We start from the raw sequence: 22508 nt of genomic DNA, 5'->3' as shown, positions 1-22508 counted from the left end.
TTGTAAAGTAACTAATTTGCTAATCTGAAAAAAATATTCACCTACAATACAATTTATTTTTGTATAGCCCAAAATGACAAAAGTAGTGCTGCAACAGGCTTTAACAAGGTGCGTTTTTTGACAGCTCCCCAGCTTTGACTCTCTTAAGACGACAAGAAAAAAAACTCTCAAAAAAACTCTGTAAGGAAAAAATGGAAGAAATCTTGGAAAAGGCCATTCAGAGACAGTCCCCTCTTCAGGTAGGTTTGGCGTGCAGTGGGTGTCAAAAAATAAGGTAAATAAAACACAATACACAGAATAGAACACAACTATTCCTAAACACAATCCAATAGTATAACAGTAATAGTACAAGTACAGAGCAAAATGCAAGAGCAGATTGTATCAGATAATAGGATTCAGATTTGTTCAGAGTCCTTGAGGCCTTTGGTTTGTGGCAAATGTTTATGGTTTCAAAATATGTATAAGTTTTGTGATTATATGGCTAACGTGGTACTTCAATACAATTGACAGCATAAAAATAAAACTCAAAGTTGAACATCTCATACTTTCATGAAAATCAACATAAAAAAAAAAGATTGTTAAGCCTATTCCTAAAAGCAGAAATAAAAAAAAAAACAAAAAAATAAAAAAACACTATTCTAAAGATCCAAATGGCTCAAATAATTTACATCAATGAATTACTAACTTAAAGCAAGTTATGTTTACTTTTCTGTATACAATTGTTAAAATAAAGTCTTATATCAAAGTTTCTTTTAGTGAAGCATCAACTATAAATGAGATAACAGAACACTACTACTACAACAACAACAACTAGTAAAATCTTCAGGCAGTAACGTCATTGAAATTAATACTTTCCCTTTAATAGTCTATAACCACTTGTAATGAGGAGGAAAGCAAAGTTTTTTCAGTTTATTAAAAAAGAATAGGAATATTTTAACGTGTGTGTTTTATTTTAGGATCATTTGTATAAGATGAAGCTTTTAAGCAACTAAAGCAGCACTTCATGATTGGGGGTGCTTGCAACTGTTGCTGGGGGTGCCAGAATCCATCGAGGAAGAAAAATGAAAAACATTATTTGTACAAAATCTTAATGTATCTATCCATTTCTAAATAATTAAATGGGCAGGCTATTTCTTATCAGTGCAATACGCGGCTTGTTAAAATGGATGACTCCCGCTCTTGAATTAAGCATGTGAGAAGAACTTTTGCTGTTGCACAATGAAAAATGGAAATGCTTTATCAGCAGATATATGCAAGGCTAATACCATGGGACATTTAAAAAAAACTTCTAAAATCTCTACATTTATTTTGGATTTTTCATAATGGCTTTACTCACAGACTTGTTATAGATTATATATGTATTGAAATATCTTGTACTTCATACATTTGCAATCGTTATTAATTCTTACTATTGTTTTTGTTTTCTGATCAAAGTACTATGCAGCTGCATATGATGCTGGAAGAAATGTGGAGACTCCAACTGTTGACAAGGCCCTCTGCATTGAATCTTCTAAGATGAGGCATAAAACTAATAAGGAACTACCTAAGTGCATTCATGTTTGGCAGAACGGTCAGCTGGGGCATATATCTCCCATATAAAAATAAAAAAAAGTAAGATCAATAATATTTTTAGCATCTTATTACCATAATGCATTTTGCCAGTTAGTGTTTTTATTTTTCTGTCCTCCCTGGACATCTCACCTTAGACTTATTATCAGACGTATTATCACTAACGATTTAAAGAACAAGTTTGTTATTATTCAAGTAAAAGTTATGTTTTTCAAAAACATAGTATATACAGTATGAATTTGCCATACAAAATTGTGTCCTGTAGTTAAGCGCTTTCTATAAATTAAAAAATATGTTGCTAGCACTGGCTCTTTACAACAGAGGGTACGAGGACTGGAACAAAAAACGTTTTTCAAGCCAAGACAGTTCTCATGTATTGATCCAAACCTTCCATGTTTGTGGTGCATGTTTGTGGCAACAAAACAGATCTGGAAATTAATTATATCACTTACTTCAGGTACTTTTTTATTTCGTGGTAAGGTTACATTTTCTCACACAAATACGCAAGTTAATCAAAACAAAACCAACCATGTGGCACAAAAGTCTACTGTGATTTGGTCTTTCGAGAGGAAACCATGCACAACTTAACTGTCTGAGGGGGGTTAAGGGAAAGGTTATTGCTCAAGTGTAAAACTATTGTGCACTGCAGAACTTCTTTTAAAATGGCTAAACCTCATTATACCGGTCTATTTTTGTTCATAAATGACATATATATACATATATATATATATATATATATATATATATATATATATATATATATATATATATATACATATATATATATATATATATATATATATATATATATATATATATATACATATATACACATATATACACATATATATATATATATATATATATACATATATATATATATATATACATATATACACATATATATATATATATATATATACATATACATACATATATATACATATATACATATATATATACATATATATATATATATATATATATACATATATATATATATATATATATATATATATATATATATATATATATACATATATATACAAATATACATATACATATACATATATATACATATATATACACATATACATATACATATATATATACATATACATCTATATATATACATATACATCTATATATTTCTATATCTATATCTATATCTATATCTATATCTATATCTATATATATATATATATATATATATATATATATATATATATATATCTCAAAATACCCGTGATTTGCTATTTTACAATGTGTGTAATAGCAAGACACAGAGAAATGCTCATCATCTGTCTTGGCTTTAGATTTACTTCCATGCTTCACAGCCTACAATATAAAGCCCCAGTGCAAGTAAGATGTATTATTTAATTTTATAAAACACACTTGCCCTGATAGAGAAGAGATAACTTTGACAAGAAAAATAACAAACTTATCCTTTAAGAAATGAATGTAGCAATTTAATCTAGAATTACTTTATCTGTTATTTGCTTTTTGTATATTATGTAAGTAGATTCTTTGTGACCATCATATACAAGGCTATCCAATCCTGGTCCTAGTGAGCCACAAAAAGTCATTACAACACATTTATTAATTCTAAACTAATTTTTGTGGTTAATGGAACATGCCATTTAAATATCTACTACAGTAACTGATTTTTGTGAGTGATATGTGATACTGCAGAATACCCAGAATACAGTCTTATCAGTTAATCTAAGGAAGTTAAACTCTAATTCTGCATGCTCCAATGGACAATGGATCCCCAGGATTTTATTTTAAGAAACAAAAAATACTGCTAACCAAGCCTTTACTCTCCTTCAACATCAACTTGCCACATCTTTTATTAAAGATATCTTCTGTTAGCATGTATGTAATTACAATTAAGCCACATCTGTGCATCTCTGTATTATTGCTTACTTATACAGCATTGAAAGAGATTAAGCTTTCATTTGCAGCCATCTTTATATATTTCAAAGAAATACAGAAAGACTTTCATTAACTTCTAAAATTCCAGACAGCTAGAAAAAGCTGCCTAATTAAATAATATGATCAATTAAGAAAAATAACTGATATCAAATTAAGTAACTGGTATAGATGAAAACTTATAGCCACTAGAAAAAAAAGATGAAAAGTCGGTACACAGGGAATGCCTATACCAAATTATTAAAAGAGAACTGTTTTAAATGGGTAATTTTTTATCTTCACATAAATCCTTCAGTCAATGCAAGACCATAATACAACCTGAAATATGAAACAATCCTTTGTATTTCTGTGAATTTTGTTAACCCAATTTTCATTATTTCCTTGTTTCTTTCCTTCTATAGAAATATTGCATTAATACTGCCAAGCATTTCCAGAGAGCAGTGTACCAGTGCATAAGGATCCAACAAAGGCTATATATTATTTATTACGTCAGTAACATCAAAGAGTAAAAATCTATCATTAAACACAAAAGTTTTTTTCTTATCAAGTGTGTTAAATGATGCTGTTGTGCCCATTAACATTCAACATCAAAGAGGAACAATCTCTAGAGGATGAGGGTGCCTAGGGGTATTAAACTTACTTTAATACTTGCTGAAAAATAAAAAATATTCAAAAAATCCTAGTGACAGTCAACAATAAGGGAGGCCACTGCTTCTAGTTCTAGGCTGTGTCTATCCTCTGCTGGATAATGGGCAATGGCCTAATGGATAATACACTAGCCTTAAATTGTTTTTTACCTCATAGTACATACTTAATATGAGGAAATTAAGACGTATAAAATACATGCATAAACTATACTAAAACCCTTTATTTTTAAATTGCTTTGTGATACAGTACATTTCACAAATTAAGTGTTCATAAAAGCTGTCTGGTTGGTTTCTTCAATTTTTTCACTGAGCCTGTGTTTCAGTACTGATACTGAAAGTATCAAATCATGTTGCATACTGTTTCAAACATTTTGCCTTTTTTATATAAGCACAAAACAAATTACAAAAATATGAAAGAAATATAAAAGTTAAAGAAATATAAATGTAAAAAAAAAAACACAAAAAACTCCCAAGTTAAAAAAAGCATGCTGAAGTGGATGGCAAATAACTGTAAATACTCACACTCCAGGCCCTTTTCAGTTTACAGCAGTAATACTTAAAAATTAGTATTAACAGAAAAAAGCAACTCACCTGGTGAAGTGCTCCTGCAGGAACTAGAATACAGTCTCCAAGGAACTGCACTATGGTCCAGCCACGAACACCATGCTCTTCTAATAAGCGTTGTCTTAGCTTTCGAGTTAAATACCAGTTTTGGTCTCGGACTGGATCATTTTCATGAGGGATTTCAATCCCTTGTTCCTTTGCCACCTAAAACCACATTAAAATATTACAGAGCTACTATAAAAATAAACATCAACAGGGAATACTAGTTTTTAAATAAAACTGAAGAAAAGCAAGACATGTATATCTATTAGATTTTTTAATTCTATATAATTTCAATTCTGACTTCATTACTTAAAACATTTTCTTTCATTTGCACAAACATCAATTTGTTAAAAATAAAAGATAACTGCATCCATACCTTAAAGGACAGGTTCAGTATTTTTCAAAACAAGGTTCTTTCTTCACAATCAAGGTATATACTAATTTACTAAATGAAATTATATTCTAAAGTGAAACATTTTTTTAGATAAAAAAGCCTCTTCCTGTGGCTTAAAATGGTGCTATAGGGGCACAAGTTCCAATGTAAAAATAAAAGCTTTATAACTTACAGAATTCGTCCACTTTGAAGTGGTAAAGGTTTTGACTCAAGAAAACATGACTTCCTAAGTGATGTTTGTGTCAACAAAAGTAAAAAGCTTCATCAGAAATTCTACCTTTTTACTTGTCTCCATACTGTGTATTTTCTTCCTTTTGTCTCTTCCTTTTCTCTTTCATCAGTGGTTATATTTTACCAAGGCTTATAATAAATGTCGATCTGCATAAAAGTCTGCCAATTGTCTGATATTACTGCAAAACTGTGAGCATGCTATGAAATCATTTATGTACTGTATCTGCTGTCACACAATTATGACTTTACAAGATTCCAAAAATATGCTAGCACCGGTGGCAGGTGCACACTCAAAATTTTATTTTCCCCTATGCAATGTGCACTCAAGCCAGATTTTTATATGCAATACCTATACACACACAGATTAAGTGATTTAACAGCAGTTCTAAACTTATTGGCTTCACTATTGTGCAATCTCAAGTTTCACTATGTGCTATATTCTCTTTTTTCCAAATGCAAATTGGCACATGCAGTGGGCTTATTACTCCAAGTTGTGTGAAAAACATTTTAATGCCATTCCATGTGAATTTATACATTTACTTTTACCTATCTTAAATCACAAACCACAAAACACGGAGGGGTTTGGAAATTGTGTTAGGGGCTACTTTTCACCTATTCTGTGCTTTTATTTTTATGTAGTATACAGAGATAGACTGACACTGCTGTGGCATAGCAACATAGTATATGTTGGTGAAGCAGGTAAGTAAGATCAACTGTACTATGTAGATGTAACAAGAAATCTGAATTGATTACACTAATTTTTTATCAAAGCCTTAAATTTTTGGAAGAGCCAAGACTGGGTGCATGCTGTTACTAAGTTAACAGTGTCAATCGACACTCAGCATTAGACACTTTCTGTAGGGTGTTATGTGCATGCACAATAAAAACATACTGAGGAAATTAGATAGGGAAGCATATGTGACAGAGCTAAGCCAAATTGAAGAATGAAGCACCACAAACCAGTTATCAAATTGTTTAGTTCATGCAATGCCACTCTTGCGGAGTGTGTCCAGAAAGAACAACTAAGGACAGCATTTCAAGTGAGTAAAAATAATAAATAACTTTGTTTCTTGTCAGTAAACATTTACTCAAACGAGATAGTTGTGAATCTTAGCAATTTTAAATCAATAATAATTTTTTTGATCATTTTTACAGCATTAATGGACACAACTGATGAAGCAGTCTCTTGTAAGGTGGAGCCTGGCTATAGTTTGTGTATCCACATTTCTCCTCTTTACTACAGATGCTTTCTGCTGTCCCTGACTAACTGGAGTGCTGGCAGTTTTCATATTTGTCTATGATCTTATTCATTACATGTAGTGAAAAAACTGTGACTGGGTGAGTAAGTGTGGTATTTTCAATGAGTGAGCGAGTATGATTATTGTCTAGTTTTCTATAGAATGGAGACAGCAATTCATATTTGGTCAGAAACATTTACCGTTAATAATGGCAATAACAGCACTAGGAGAGAATATTCGAAATGAAAAAGATAGGGTAGAGGAAACCATGTCCCAAGAAGGCTCAAAAGGGTACTATAGTCTTGTTTTAAAATAGCCAAATCTTTCCAGATGGTTTTATTGTCTTTATTATGTTCAGAAAAAAAACAAAAACATGCTGTTTTACAATGTGTGTACAAGACACGATGTGTTTACAAGATGTAAGTGATCAAAAGTCAACAATCCTGGCTTAATAACTGATATATCTGGTAATGCTTTTGTCTTCATGTAGTGACTGGTGCCCCTACAGACTTACATTAAACTGTAAGAACAGACAAGACATTTTAAACATTTTTATACTTCACTTTAGATGACAATGTCATGAGTCAATCTAATATATACCATGATTGTGAAGAAGTAATTCTGAAAAAAACTTATCATGTGATGCTGGCATAAAGTTGGCATCTCCTCTGCTGCTGTATACAATGCTAAAATTAAGAGAGGTAACATTTTTAAATACTGAAAAATGCAATGACAGAGGTGCCCTTAGTGCAATTATGTTTGAGTAATACAGAAAAATTAAAATAAATTTCCTTTTAATAGACAGACTAATCTAATCTATCTGCTGACCTTTAGAATAAATTCTTTAATTTTATCAGCATCTTTGTTTACATATATGTGCCACAATGCCCCTGGAGTCTCGCTAGAATCCTTTAGTCTCTTCTTCATATTTTCATCCAAATCTTCCTCTTCTAATATTTTTAATACTCCTACAAACAAATAAGAGCTAGTTTATATTTCAAACAAATTTACAGTAGGGTCAAAAATTTATCATGTTACAGTATAGAAGGAATCACTGAAAGGGTTCTATTCAAATAGCTTGAGAAGCTGTATGAAGGCATAAAGATGAACTAGATAAAACACAGATAACAAGAAGAAAGTTAATTTTTTTAAGATACAATCTTGTAACCAATGCTATGAAATGAAATACACTTTTATTATAATAATGTTATTTTGACTATTTTCAGACAAGCCTGTAATTTTTCAATAAATTGGTACAATTCTTTGCACCTTTATAGTATTGTGCACTATTAGGAAAGGCTTTACAAAAAATGAATACTACAACATACGTTGAACCAAGGATTGTCCACAGAAAAACTTATTGTAATAAACAGGAAAACCAATAGAATTATACATCAAAATGGCTAGAAAGATATATTTATTGAGAAAAAGATTACTAAAGTTGCACTCTAAATCATGTATCTTTTAAAATATTGAGTAAGAAAAAAAAAATGTAAGGTGCAATTGCCAAAAGAAGTGTATCAAGGTACAGCTTAAAAAAATCTTTCTGGAAACATATATTGAGTATGCAATTTTTGATAATGGAAGCATGCCAAATTATTAGAACTTGTTTCTGAATTAAACATGAAGCTTTTGCTTTTGGTCTAGATGAAAAGTTAGATTCTAATGTAGAACAAGAGGGTGTCTGCTTATATTTCTTGTGAGAAGCCCACTTGGGATTAAACTTCAATGGTTTGAGTATCACAAAGTATATCTGGGCCCAAAATGTGAGAAATAAGGAAATATGTTGGGGGTGTTTCAAAAATAATAGAAGTAAACAACATACTGCACCCAAAATGGTTGAAGATCATATTACTACAATGAATAATGAAGCTATGTAAGTTCAACAATAAGAGAATGTTGTATTAATTTGTCTGTTTTTGGTGTTATGCTACAGTCATTTGTCTATGGGAATCATTCATGTAAACATTTCATTATGCTGTGTATTCCACAGAAAACTTAATATATTTTATCTTAAAGCCATGAATAGATAAAATTAAATTATTCTCTGCGATTTATGTGCAGATTTCCAATGTCATATTTGGCTTTAAAAGCTGATATTCAGCATTACACATTTCTTTCTGGACTACTTAAAAAAACTACATACATTACTATTTCAATTGGTGGCATAATCTCCAATAAACAACTATATTAATCACACCAGCTCATTTTCATCATATTTTATTCTTACCTGTTTTAGAAAGTACTCCATTCCCTTTGGCTACACCAACATAAACAAGTATATTCAAAATATCAGAAACTTCTAAATGAAGGCTGGCAGTTCCAAAGTCATGTTCTTTGGATGCAGCTACTCCTGTAATAAAATTATGCAACTATTTAGACTTTCAACTATTAGTAGGTGTTATTAATTTTATTATGCATTTTTCATTACACATACCATAAGCACAGCAAAGTCTTGGTCCAAGATCTGGTCGTACAAAAAAACTTGGCAAGCGAGAAGCCAAATTAAGCTTTCCATCTGGATCGGAATACTCTGGTAAGGGTAGATTCTTCATCAAGTCATCATATCTGTAAAGACACACGGAAACTTACATGTATCCACTGTGTTCCAAATTATTATGCACATACCATTTTTATTTGTTTTTTTCTAAACAGCCAGTACAATTGTTTCTTATTTATTGTACAATAATATTATAATGTGAATGTTATCACAAGCAAAACTACTGATAATGACAATAGCTGTTTTTAATATTTTTAAAAGTACACCAAACACATTGCCAAATTATGCAAAATGGTGTTTGAAAAGATTCAAAAGATCATAATGACTTTGAAACCAAAAACTGTTGTATTTGCTGCATGAACAGATTTTTTTCAAAAAAATAAAGCACAAATTAAAACAAAGAACATATTTACAAATCAAGTAACATATTCAATATATGAGCTCTTCTTTGATAAGACTTTAACAACTCTTTCATCCAATGAAAATTACAATTTCTACCCACAGGTATTAAGGCTACTCAACTGTTACATGTGATAAACTGTAATAAAATGAGCTAATTAAGTGCCACATCTTCTCTGGTTCTATTGTACATAATGCTGTATTTTGTAATATTTATTGTGATTATTATTATTAGATTTAAGTTTGAGCCTTTCTTTTGGGCCTGAATTTTTTTGTTGATTATTATGTCTGCAACTTAGAATTTTACTGCATATTGTACATGTGACAATTAAAAGACCATGGCGTTGAACTTATAAGTACATGTGTAGGCTCAGCCTGTATTTCATTAGAAGATCTCAAAATTGGCTCTGAGAAATGCGGCTTCAAGGAATGCTGCTTCCCACATTCATAGGCCTTCCTTTTAAGGATGCTCCACAGGTTCTAAGAAGGGGTTAAAGGTTTATGGGATAAAGGTGGCCACATCATACTTTTTTAATAGCATTAATTTGTTTATCAGAAATTTTTTTTTTTTTTTTTTTTTTTTTTATTTATTAATTTTATTACAATCAATACATAGCAATCAAGTTTTTACAAAAAAAAAAAGAATTATGCTAAGAACAGATCGATCCCCACCCTTGAGAGAGAGAGCAAGCCAAACGGTGTAAAATTTAAGGCTTTTAAAAATACCTAAATCAACAAATTCTCTGTGCTTTATAAAATCATTTCAAAATATTACTGATTAGATCCTGCCATGTTTTGAAAAAGTCTGCACAGATCCTCTAACTGAGTATTTGATTTTTTCCAATTTTAAATAATATAACACATCAGTTTCCCACTGACTTAAAAGAGGAGAGTTTGGGTTCTTCCAGTTTATCAGAATAAGTCTGCGTGCCAACAGTGTAGTGAATGCAATCACAATTTGTTTGTCTTTCTCCACTTTAAGACCCTCTGGAAGAACCCCAAACACAGCTGTTAATGGGTTAGGAGGGATTGTGAGTCCAAGACTGTCTGAGAGGTAATTAAAATTTTTGTCCAGAATAATGTTAATTTGGAGCAGGCCCAGAACATGTGACCTAGTGAGGCTGGGGCTTGGTTGCAACGTTCGCAGGTTGGATCATGCCCTGGAAACATTTTGGAGAGTTTTAGTGAGACAGATGTGCTCGATATATAATTTTGAGTTGTATAATTGTATGCTTTGCGCATATGGAGCTTGAGTGAATTCTCTGCATTGCTACTTTCCACTCCTTTTCTGATATATTAATTGAGAGGTCATTTTCCCAGTGTCCTCTTGGATCTTTGAAAGGAAGGGATTGTAAAAGGATTTTATATATTGTAGAGATGGAGTCTAACTCCTTGAAATTGAGCAATAATTTTTCCAGCGTGGATGAGGGTGCAAGATGAGGAAAATCTGGAAGGTTCTGTTTAACAAAGTTCCTGATTTGAAGATAGTGAAAGAAATTTGTAGCTGGAATGTTAAATTTGGAATGTAATTGTTCATAGGATGCAAAGGCGTTGTCTATATAAAGATCTCTAAGCAAGTTAATTCCAAATTTTTCCAGATATTAAAACTGCATATGTTTGTGAGGGTTGAAAGAGGTGGTTCTTTTGCAGGGTGCCACAGAAAGAAGCTTCTCCGTCTTAAAATGCTTTCTACATTGGTTCCAGATTCTAAGTGAGTGGAGCACAATTGGGTTATTAGTGTATTGCCGATAGCGTGTGTTTATTGGAGCACAAAGCAAGGAATACAAAGAAGTACTGCAGGATTTTACTTCTATTGCGGTCCATGCCTGTGTATGTTCTTCTATTTGTGTCCAGGTTCTTATCGACTGTATATTTGCCCAGTAATAAAACTGGAAGTTAGGTAGAGCCATGCCGCCTTCTGCCTTTTGTCTTTGTAGGGTCGCTCTTTTGATGCGTGGATGTTTAGAATTCCAAATAAATGAGGTTATTGTTGAATCTAATTGCTTAAAGAACGATTTATTAATGTATATTGGTATGTTTTGAAATAAAAAGGAGCTTAGGAAGAATATTCATCTTAACAGTGTTAATTCTTCCAGCTAGTGTGAGATGAAGGGTTGACCATCTATGCAAGTCTTGTTTAATTTTTTCCATACAGACGACGAAATTTTGTTGATAAAGAGCTTTATGTTTACTTGTGATGTTTACCCCGAGGTATTTAAACTGTTCTGCAATGATAAAAGGAAGGGTGTCTAATCTAATATTATATGCTTGCAATTCACGGAAAGAGTACACTTTTATTCAGATTAATTCTGAGACCAGAGAGCTTTTGAAATTCTGTGAGTGCTGCTAAGACTGCAGGCACAGAATTTTCTGGATCCGATATATACAGTACCATGTCATCTGCATATAATGAGATTTTCTGTTCCAGTCCTTCTCTGCTAATCCCCTTTATCTGATCAGTATTTCGACAATGTATTGCCAGTGGTTCAATGGCAATTGCAAACAGCAGTGGTGACAAAGGGCATCCTTGTCTTGTGCCACGTTCTAGTTTAAAGTAGTCTGAGCAAATGTTATTGATGCAAACTGAAGCTTCTGGGTTAGTATACAGTAATTTAATCCATGCACAAATGTTCGGGCCAAACCCAAACTTCTCCAAAATAGTAAAAAGGTATTTCCATTCAATCATGTCGAATGCTTTTTCTGCATCCAATGATAATATTATTTCTGGGGTGTTTGATTTAGTTGGTGAGTATATTACATTAAACAGGCGTCGAAGATTTGAAGATAAGTGTCGGCCCCTAATAAATCCAGTTTGGTCTTGTGATATTATTGAGGGGAGCACTTTCTCCATCCTTCTAGCTATGATTTTAGAGAGTATTTTAACGTCGTTATTCAGAAGTGAAATTGGTCTGTATGATGCACATTGTAATAAGTCCTTATTTTTTCTTTTATAAATTTTCTTTAATAAGACTATATTTCAACAAATTCATCTGTGCTTTGAATCACTCAATAACCTTTTCACTGTTCGATAATCTCTGTTCAGTTTTCATTAATTGTCAATTGCTTTCATGTCTTTTGCAAGACATTGCACTATTTCGTGTTTTTCATCTTCAGAGATATCTTTATTCCTCCCCTTAGTGATGAGTACTGCAACTTGCTTAACAATGTGGAACACCCTCTTTAAGTTGGTTTACCTTTAATAAAGACTAGCAAATTCCCACGCTTCGCAGCGGAGAAGTAGTGTGTTAAAGAAGTTATGAAAAAGAAAAGGAAACATTTTAAAAATAACATAACCTGATTGCCAATGTAATTGTTTTGTCACTGTTATGAGTGTTGCTGTCATCAAGGATTTGATTACCATTATTTCTTTCAATCCGGTTTGTATTTGGAGGACGTGTTGCTATGAAGTTACATTCCGTGTTTGTCAACCTTTGTAAAGATAACAGGTTTCATTCATCGAAGTGTTCACTACGCAAATCACTACTCATGAATGTAAGATGTTTAACAGGCATTTCCAGTATTAACTTGTGCTAAACGTACCATGGTGTGACGTAAGGGGAGCTGACTGTAAAAAGGCAAGGAGGCGTGTATTTTGAACGAAAAGGGAGAAGACAGTGAAGGAGCAGAAAAATGAGAAGGAAAACTGTTTAAATAAAGAGCTAGGAAGATGAATGGAAAGAAGCAGCCAGCGGTAAAGCAAGGAAGACTTCGTAATAAGGAAGGTTTGGTGCACGTAGAAGGTGTAAAAATAAGATTGTTAAGCCTTATGATAATGTTCCCGCACGAAGGATTTAGAGAGACGCACTGGGAGAAGTATAATCTGAACCTCTCTACAGTTTTGTTTATTTTCAGGTTGTAATGTTCATCAAATTTACATATCATCTGGTCCAGTGGTGGACCGTACATCTCACACCTAGGCCTTCAGTAGTGCCCTGTTTGAATCAACCCGCCCCTCAAAAACTAATTTATGGTTATAAAAACCATCTTAATATGCAGAAATACAGTATAAAGAGCCACTGCATCGCAGATAGATAACTCCTGTAGCCACAATAAATGCCTTTATCGAATAGGCAAACAAGGGGTGAACAAGTTCCTTTCTACTGCAGCTACAGCCGCAACACACATAAAAAACATCAATAATAACTAAAACTTGCAATATTATTTAGGAAAATCGCAACATTTTACTCACCAAAAATTCGGATTATTTGTAAACAAAATCCATCCTCCTCTCTTTCCTCAAAAACAGTTCAATTACTCTGTCGTACAGATTATCCGTGCGCTTCAGTTCCATCAAAAAGTCCCTTTCTATCGCCATCGAAGCTAAAGCTGAAAGTCGAACCTGCCCTGTCGTATTTCTGGCATAAGTTTTAATTCGCTTTAGGGCTGAAAATGTCCGCTCGACAGAAGCAGTGTACACGGGAATGGTCACCACCAAATATACCAATGTGAACAGCTGCCCCATGCTCTCATTCAGATTTTTCTGATGAAGGAAGTCAAGGAGATCAGTGGGAGATTTTCCTGCAAAATCATCCATGGCATACATTACAGTCAGTTCTATTTTTAGCCGAGACAGATCAAAAAATGCTCCGTGGCTCCTGTGTTAAATTGGAGAAGGCTGCATGCAGGAAATTTTTCTTGTATTCCTGAAACTTCTGGGGGTTGAGGAGTGTGACAAACATCAGTTTTTCGTGGTGTTGAAATCTGGTCTGCATCTGGCAAATAATATTGTCCAGAATCCTGCCATGGAGTTGGCTGTAGTGCGCGCGAGGATCTTGCGCTGGGAGCGCCTGCGGTGCGTTCAGTGGCCTCGTTGAGTTCCTTATATAGGCTTCTATCCAATCAATGGGTCTGAATATGGCGACGTTGCCGTACGCCTGCTAGAGGGCCCTACTGACACCAACTCAAAATCTGATTGGTTGAAGCAACAGTTTAATTGACATTTATTCTGTGTTAGAGGGCCTGCACAATGGATTGTGAAGGCCTCTCTGCCCGTCAGCAAATGATGGCTGAAATGTGATTGGTTAAATGCTTTAATACGAAAATACATGTCTGGAAGCAGCACAACCATCGGAAAAGCTATGAAAGGAAGCGGACAGACTATTTGGAATTATTTAATAAGTATTCATGGACAAAATATAATTAACATCAGTCTGTGATTCAGATATTTTTTTAGGCCAGCAGAGAAGGCATGACTTCGCCAGGTCTTTAGCATCGAGGCATTATACCCTGTGTCTTCTCATTAAACTTGTATCTCGCGAATATCTTGTGCGATCTTGCGATGTCCACGGCTTTATTTAATTTTAGCTCAGACCCGGGCACTTAAAAGTTTCTCTCACACTTTCGCTGGGGGAGGGTTTCCGCAGTATGAATATGCTAAGCACAGCCCTTCACCCATGAATATTGACCTTATATGGGCAGGCACTAAATTACGTGGGAGGCGTGATGATGCGAGACGCAACTCTGCCTCACATGGCGACCGAGCTGCAGGCTATTACAGTATATGGAAGAAAGTTGGTTCCAGTTATGACCGTTACGCGTAGAATTTCAAAATGAAACCTGCCTAAGTTTTGTAAGTAAGCTGTAAGGAATAAGCCTGACAAATTTCAGCCTTCCACCTACACGGGAAGTTGGAAAATTAGTGATGAGTAAGTTAGTCAGTGAGGGCTTTGCCTTTCATTAGTATAGATCACCTGACAAACTAATTAATAAACCTCTCTTAGCTTTATGCAATTTATCTAAAACATTTGAGAAATAAAAACATGCAAACACTTTCATTTAGAAACTAAAAGTTAAATGTTGATTTTACTGAAATGTCTAATATTTACTGATATGTCAATTGCATAATAATTTGGAACACCATGTATGTCTCCGATATGAGGGAAAAAAAATGAGAAAAAATTTCTCTAGACATTTTCATTTATACCTGGAAGGCATAAGAGCCATAAACTCTTCCCCAGAAGGCCAGTCCTTCAGTCGATAAGCTATTGCCTCTCCATCCTTTGCCTTGGGACGTTCTGAAAAAGTAAGAAATAATTCAATTTTACCATCTAAACTTATATATCTTATAAAACAAAACTATCTAATTTGTTGGCTCAGTATTAGAAGTGTAACTCTTACTTACTAGTTAGATCTTCAAATCCATCCCAGAATTCTTTGATTCCAGAATTACAAGCCACACCATCTTTACAATTCACAAGATCGCCCTGATGGTCAGCAAATTCCTGGTTAAATGAATCTGCTTTCCATAAATTGCTGTTAAGCTTCTTGTGTATTCCTGATACTAGTATAGGCTAAGAAAAGGAAAAAAAAATTAATACAGCTGCATTCGGACATATGTAGCTTGACAAAATGGACAATTCAGAGTCTCAATCAGATTGTTTGGTAACTTAATAACTTAAGCCGTCTATTAATCGTGTGTGAAATATGTACTTTGTAGATTCCATTTTAAATGCACTTTCCCTTAATTTCCATTGGTATCCAATAATGTGATTTATAATTTATTTTCAAAGAAATATGCTGGATCAACTTTACCCATGTATTTTATTAATTTTAAAGACATGGACAAGTTCATCATGTAGTTTATCATTTCTCTGCACATGACAAGACATGCTAAATTCCATTTCACATAGCAAATCCAGTGATGTTCTTCTCTGCATAGCTTCAAGAGTTATTGCATCTTTTTTTTGTACTGTGGCATGCAAAGCTGCACACTGCAATCCAGATGTGATGTCAGTTTCTTTTTCACATAATGCATAATGTATAAGGAAATCTAAATGTGATGTCAGTTTTTTCACATTACAATGCATAATGTATACGGAAAACAAAGTAATGAACTGGACACTATTTGACTTGTTATACTTAAAGATGTACACAGTGTGTGTGCAAACACTCTATTAAAATCAACATTATCTTCATTTTCACAATCAGTTGTGTGGTACAAACCTGCCCTTGTCTCCAGCATTCCCTAAAGAGTTTCCAGTTATAGGAATTTCTGTGGTCCTTAAGCCAAAGCAAACGTTTATCGCAGAGCCAGGAATGTGGTATCTCAGAATATAATCCATTTGATTCATCTTTGCTGAATCTTTTCCTTTCATGTTTTGTTTCTTCACTAGGTTCTTGTTTAAGATTGAGTTTTGCAGTTTTATTGGCAGGAATTTTATTTTCAACTACTGAAGCAATAATGTCATCTAAGATATTAGGCATGCTTCTTCCACTTTTGCCAATCTACAAAAATAAAAAATATATTACTGTTACTTTTGCAATTATTAAAACATGCTTCAGTTATTAAGGTAAAAATATACACTTGCATATTCTGTTTTGTACGGAAGCTCCGCACAGTGAAAAAAAATTATAGGATAACCTTATCTCGTACAAACGTGAAAATATCTCATACGTACAAGATACTTTCACGTACGTACGAGATGTTTTCATGTACATACAAAATACTTTCACGTACGTACGAGATAAACTTAGATTAAAATATTACAAAAGTGTGCTTCGCAGCTTCCTAATTACGACCTTACCAAGGCCATGGCTCTTCAGTTTGACGTCACTTCCAGCACTTGTAGCGCGGTAAAATAAAAAAAAAAAACAGACGGATGGGCTTTTATTTATTAAGGGAGTGTGGGATGGTTAGAGTTGGGTTTAACAGCAGCATGCAATACCTACGTCAGGTAATGCCCAGAATGTCAGTCACGAAATGCCCATCACATACCCCATTACACTATGGTTAAGAGTAGGCTTGTGGGAGGGTAAGGGTTTAGTTTACAGGTATTCGTCTGCACACTCGTACGGAGCACCTGAGGAGATATGGTGTTTTGTTTCTTCCTGGGAAACAATTTGGTGCGTACAACTTACTATCTCGTGCCCACCACTTACCATAGCCTGCGCACCAGGTTCTTTAAAGTCGCACCTGCCAATATTGCGTGCGCGCTGCATACTTTCAGATGAGCACCAAATGCCGTCGCGTGCTACTGTACATCATTTTCTGGAAACAGGACAAATCACTGAACTGTCTGATGTTTTCCTCACAGAGTTACAGTCCACAGAAATGAATATTGGCAAGTTAATAAAGGCAGGCTATGCATTCAGATATATTTTCACGTACGTACGAGATAAGGTTATCCCATAATTTTTTCACTGTGCGGTTCAGAGCTTCCGTAGTTTTGTAATGGACAAAGACATCACAAAAGTAAAAAGAAAACGTTCTATCTGCACAGGCAAGATTTATTTTCACTTATGTTTTGTATAAAATTGTGTATGGTAAAGTTAAATGAAACAAGAAGTCCAAATGTGAAAATCGTAAATACAGACTAAGATACTAACCTGAATACCAATCCTCCATGCCAAAGATGATTATGTTAGTAATATATTTTACTGATATGATTCAAAAGGAAAATACACATATATTTAACTAAATAACTTTTACTTGTCATATCTTGTGTCATCAATCAAATAGGAAATCCTGAAATATTACTTTGTTTTAATAAATAAAGGCAAAAGGCCCAAATATACACCATGAGACGACAACATACGATGTACAATTCTGTCCATTACCCAAAAGTGGAATTATAATATACTAGATTGAACAGTCATCTTGTAATCATGCGGTTTCCTCTTTTAAGTTGAATCACAAGCAATAATCAGAATAAGTGCAGATGACATGGACCACAACTTCAATGATAGTAAACAATCAGTGAAAAAGTCATCACAAAAATTTATCTTTTGGAATGATAACAGATGTGTTATGAGAAAGATCTAAGCTGAACAAGACAAAATAAATATATAAATAAACTGTTATCTTATGATAACATTGTGTTTGTTAATGACACCCAATTATGAATCTTCTTTAAGAAAGTTTAAATGGCAATACACTGACAATGTCATAATCAATTAAAAGATCACTTTCTGAAGGAAATCAGCTTATCAGAGATGCCCAGACTTCCCTCTCCCCAGCCACTTCTACTAGCTGTTCCGGGTGAATTCCAAGGTGTTCCCAGGCCAGCCGAGAGACATAGTCCCTCCAGTGTGTCCTGGGTCTTTCCCGGGGCCTCCTCCCAGTTAGACATGCCCAAAACACCTCACCAGGGAGGCGTCCAGGGGGCATCCTGATCAGATGCCTGAGCAACCTCATCTGACTCCTCTCAATGCGGAGGAGCAGCGGATGTACTCTGACCTCCTCCCGAATGACTAAGCTTCTCACCCTATCTAAGGAAAAGCCCAGACACCCTGCAGTGGAAACTCATTTCAGTGGCTTGTATTCACGATTTCGTTCTTTCGGTCACTACCCATAGCTCATGACCATAGATGAGGGTAGGAATGTAGATCGACTGGTAAACTGAGAGCTTTGTCTTTTGGCTCAGCTCTTTTCACCATGACAGACTGATGCAGAGCTTCACTTTGCTCGCCAACCCCTGTGTTTGGTTTTCCGGATACAAACTTTTAAAATTTTTTTTTTCTTTGAATTATTGTTATTTCATTAGTTTCACTTTTATTTCAGAACTTCGGTAAAAACAATATTTAGAATCTTTCGAGTCCCAACATGCCGAATCTTTTAAATGAAGTCCGTGAGACATGTGTTTAATGAATGTGTACCATAATTCAGGATAGGTTTTTCTCTGTTTAGAATTTCAGCACAGTCAAAACGATCTGCATCATTAGCAGTTAATATTTTTTTTTGCAAAGTAACCAATAATGCATGTGAAGTAAATCCCGTTTTTGAAATTCTCAGACTTAAACTTCAAAGCCTTACAATATTTACATACTTCTGACGTATCCCCTATGTCCATATATTCGATCTCTATTTGCTTTTTGTTATTTCTCCGAGTAATAATTTCTCTGTTTGCGCTAATGCAATGTTTACTTTCTTTGTTTTGACACTGTCGTTTTTTTTCTGATTTCATATTCTGTATCTTGCTCTGCATGTGTTTCGCACCTACGTTTTTTTTTTTTTGTGTCTTCCACTGTTTCATTATCCCTACCCTGCTCTGCATGTGTATAGCGCCAACGTTTTTGAATGTCTTTTTGAACTTCTACTTTGTCTTTTACTCTGTCTTTTAATTCTGAGCCCGATTGGACCTGCTTTTTTTTCCCCCCCAGTTCCACTTGTTTCGGGCTGATTATCTTATTTTCTGAATTTGTGCCTAGATTATTCTTTCTTTTTTTGCATTTTTTTCTCTCCTACACTTTTCCGTCTCTTTTTTCCGCGCTGCTCTTTCTTTTTCACTCAGTCGTTGACATTTCATCTATAACGTATTTTCCTTATACGTTTTGTATGTGCCGAGAGCCCTGGATCTGTGTGTGCTCAAAGCCTTTACACGACTGAGTGTTTTGCTGCCCATGGTCTTAATAAGTAGGGCATGTCTGGAAAGAATCTCATGTTCTACGTCCCACGAGACGGTCCTGGGTCAATCTTATGGCACAAAGTCTCATGTTTAAGGTCCCCGTGAGACGCTCCGTGGCCAATCTTTTTCGTCTCGCAGATCTTTTAAGTGTCTTCCATGATCTTTACGTGAAGATCACGTCTCGTCTCCCTAGTCTTTCCCTTCCAGGATTTTTTTTTTATAATGAGAGATACAAAGCAAAATATCAGATTGTTTCCATTTAAAATGATGACAATACAGACCAAGTGCTTCAAACCTGTGACATGACACACTGAAGTAACAGAATGTCAATAACTACTTTGTTACAATTAAATGAGACTGTCACACCTCTAACATTTAGAGTACTCATCATAACTGTATCAGTTTGGCAGAAACAACTGAATTATCCACCCTAGTTGATTTGGCTTTAATTACTGATGGATGCCTTGCTCTGAACAAGTTGAATCTAGTACATTAACAAGGATGGGCTGGTTATGACAGTGGTCCTCCGTCTCTGTATGTATTGTAATAAATTTTGGGCACAGCTGAAAATCACAGAAATTCATTTGTAAAAACATACAGGTTTTCGGGTTATTAATGAGATCTACATTTTTATGAACATTGTGGTGTGCGCTGCTCATTTTTTTCCCACTGTATATTTTATTTCTCTCTATTACATAAAAAAATTAGAAGACAAGATGAGACTTTGTTTGAAAAGATTTTTTCAAGCCTTTGGCCATGAGATTTCTTCAAGTCACACCCTCCTCTCAATCATATTCAACCACGCACACAGTACTCTCACCCAGCGTTCGAGGGAATGCTTTTGTCAGACACAGTTCCTGCTGTCTCAGCTCTTTTAAATTTTAACGTTTCTTCATTTTAAGTTCCCGATTAAAGATGTATTATGTCCAAATCTTACTGAAGAATTTCATCACGAAGGGCCATCACCAGAAAAAAATTAGTACATGGGCAAGCCTAGCACCGAGACACGAAGTCAAACGAATTAACACCAAATAAGTCAATCAATTACAAGGCAAATTGTTTAAATGTGTATCAATAGACTATGCTGAAACAGTTGGTGGTGATCATGCGAAACATGAAAACAACAATTAACAATATCCCGAACAATATCTACAGCCATTAATACCGTCCGGTCTTCCACCGTATGAATTAATGTAGAAAGAAAGATGCATCCACGAAAGGTAATGTAGTAAATCTCCCATGGATAACATTAGACAATAAAGGAGATCTTGATATGCCATTCGTATTAAAACGTAAACAGTTTCCCGTTAAAATAGCTTTTTCCAAAGACAACTAACAAATCTGAGCCAAACATTCGAAAAAGTCATTTTATGTAATAGAGAGAAAGAAACGTAATTCAATCATGGGCAGTTACACGTTGCGTTATCACAATGAAAGTCCAAAACCAGAATCAAAATTCAATGGGATATTTACGAAAATTTAATTCAAAAGTTTTACAGTGAAAGTTTAAAAAGTATTTGTGTGTTAATTTCAAAGCCAAACAGAACAAAATCGTATTTCTCAACGAATAACTAACGCAAAATGAAACATAATTTACTTTCAAATTATTAAGTTTTACTAAAACGTAACAATTTGTTGTTAATGTAACAATTCCCTTGAAAATAAAAATCTGTTTAATTTGTACATCCGCATCCGCATCCCCATACGCGAGTGGCAGAACTGCAAAGAGGCTAGCGTGTAGCACAGGCTCGGGGGTTGACGAGCGAAGAGAGCAGGGGGCAAAGCCCCCTAGTAGTATTAAAAACAGTTTTTTACCTACAAACTCATTTTTAATATTAAGAGTTATAAAGTTTACTTTTTAATAGTATTTGTTTCCTATGCACTACAGGATATTAAATAAAAACAAAATGGATTTTGCTCAAAATCTATATATGAATTGATCTGTAAGATTTCAACTAAATACAATTGGACAGCTTAGTATAAGACACTCTAATTTTCCTCATATGCTGTCTCTTTGAAACTGCATAAACAAGAATTAACTAGCTATTGCAAGCAACAAACATTTCCCCACTGTTGGGCATAAACAATGTGTATACTTGTTAAACAAGTTCTGTTTCAGAAACAGTCTTCAGTACAGCTATAATCTTAGCAAAATTGTGTCTTAACCCAACAAGGTGAACATATTAAGAGTGTTTCCCATAGTAATTTGAAAAAAATCTGCCAACAGTAGAATATGTTCACTTAAATTTAACTTTTTATTAAAAACTTTCAGCAGCAGCAAGTTTTGTATTTGGCAAACTTATTTTCTAATAAGACATATTTATTACCTAGTATTACTTAATAGTAGTTTCTACCTTTCAGCATATGGCTCTTTTGTAAAGTTGGATATGTATCTGTAATTATCATATTAATCTATCTTAACAAATGGTGTTGTACAAAAATATGCAAAAAATACATCTTCAATACTTTATTTATTTGATTAGCACTATCACTATCACAACTTCTGCTGCCACAAAGTTCCAGGAGAACAGGTTTTAATTCTGACCTGGTTTCTGACAATGTATAAAATGTATGGGTTGCTTTCAGCACTTCGGGTGTCCTATCATATCCTAACAACATGCCTTTTAGGCTATTGCAAGTCTCTGAATG

The 22508-nt window shown here is 34.1% G+C and overlaps 1 protein-coding gene across 3 annotated transcripts in view; it reads right to left on the bottom strand.

Annotated features, from left to right (window-relative positions):
- jmjd1cb (jumonji domain containing 1Cb) overlaps positions 1-22508 on the bottom strand; it is a 354346-nt gene that overhangs the window by 9199 nt on the left and 322639 nt on the right. For all 3 annotated transcript variants that reach the window (XM_039771144.1, XM_039771154.1, XM_039771164.1), the window contains 7 exons: positions 16459-16740; positions 15638-15806; positions 15440-15530; positions 9055-9185; positions 8848-8970; positions 7446-7585; positions 4740-4916 (listed from right to left, as the gene is read on the bottom strand). In XM_039771144.1, coding sequence (XP_039627078.1) covers positions 4740-4916; positions 7446-7585; positions 8848-8970; positions 9055-9185; positions 15440-15530; positions 15638-15806; positions 16459-16740 — 1113 coding nt within the window. The remainder of the gene's footprint in view (positions 1-4739; positions 4917-7445; positions 7586-8847; positions 8971-9054; positions 9186-15439; positions 15531-15637; positions 15807-16458; positions 16741-22508) is intronic.

This window comes from Polypterus senegalus, chromosome 1, assembly GCF_016835505.1.
Source record: "Polypterus senegalus isolate Bchr_013 chromosome 1, ASM1683550v1, whole genome shotgun sequence".
In the NCBI taxonomy this organism is placed as follows: domain Eukaryota; kingdom Metazoa; phylum Chordata; class Cladistia; order Polypteriformes; family Polypteridae; genus Polypterus; species Polypterus senegalus.
This window is presented reverse-complemented; position numbering and strand designations above follow the sequence as displayed.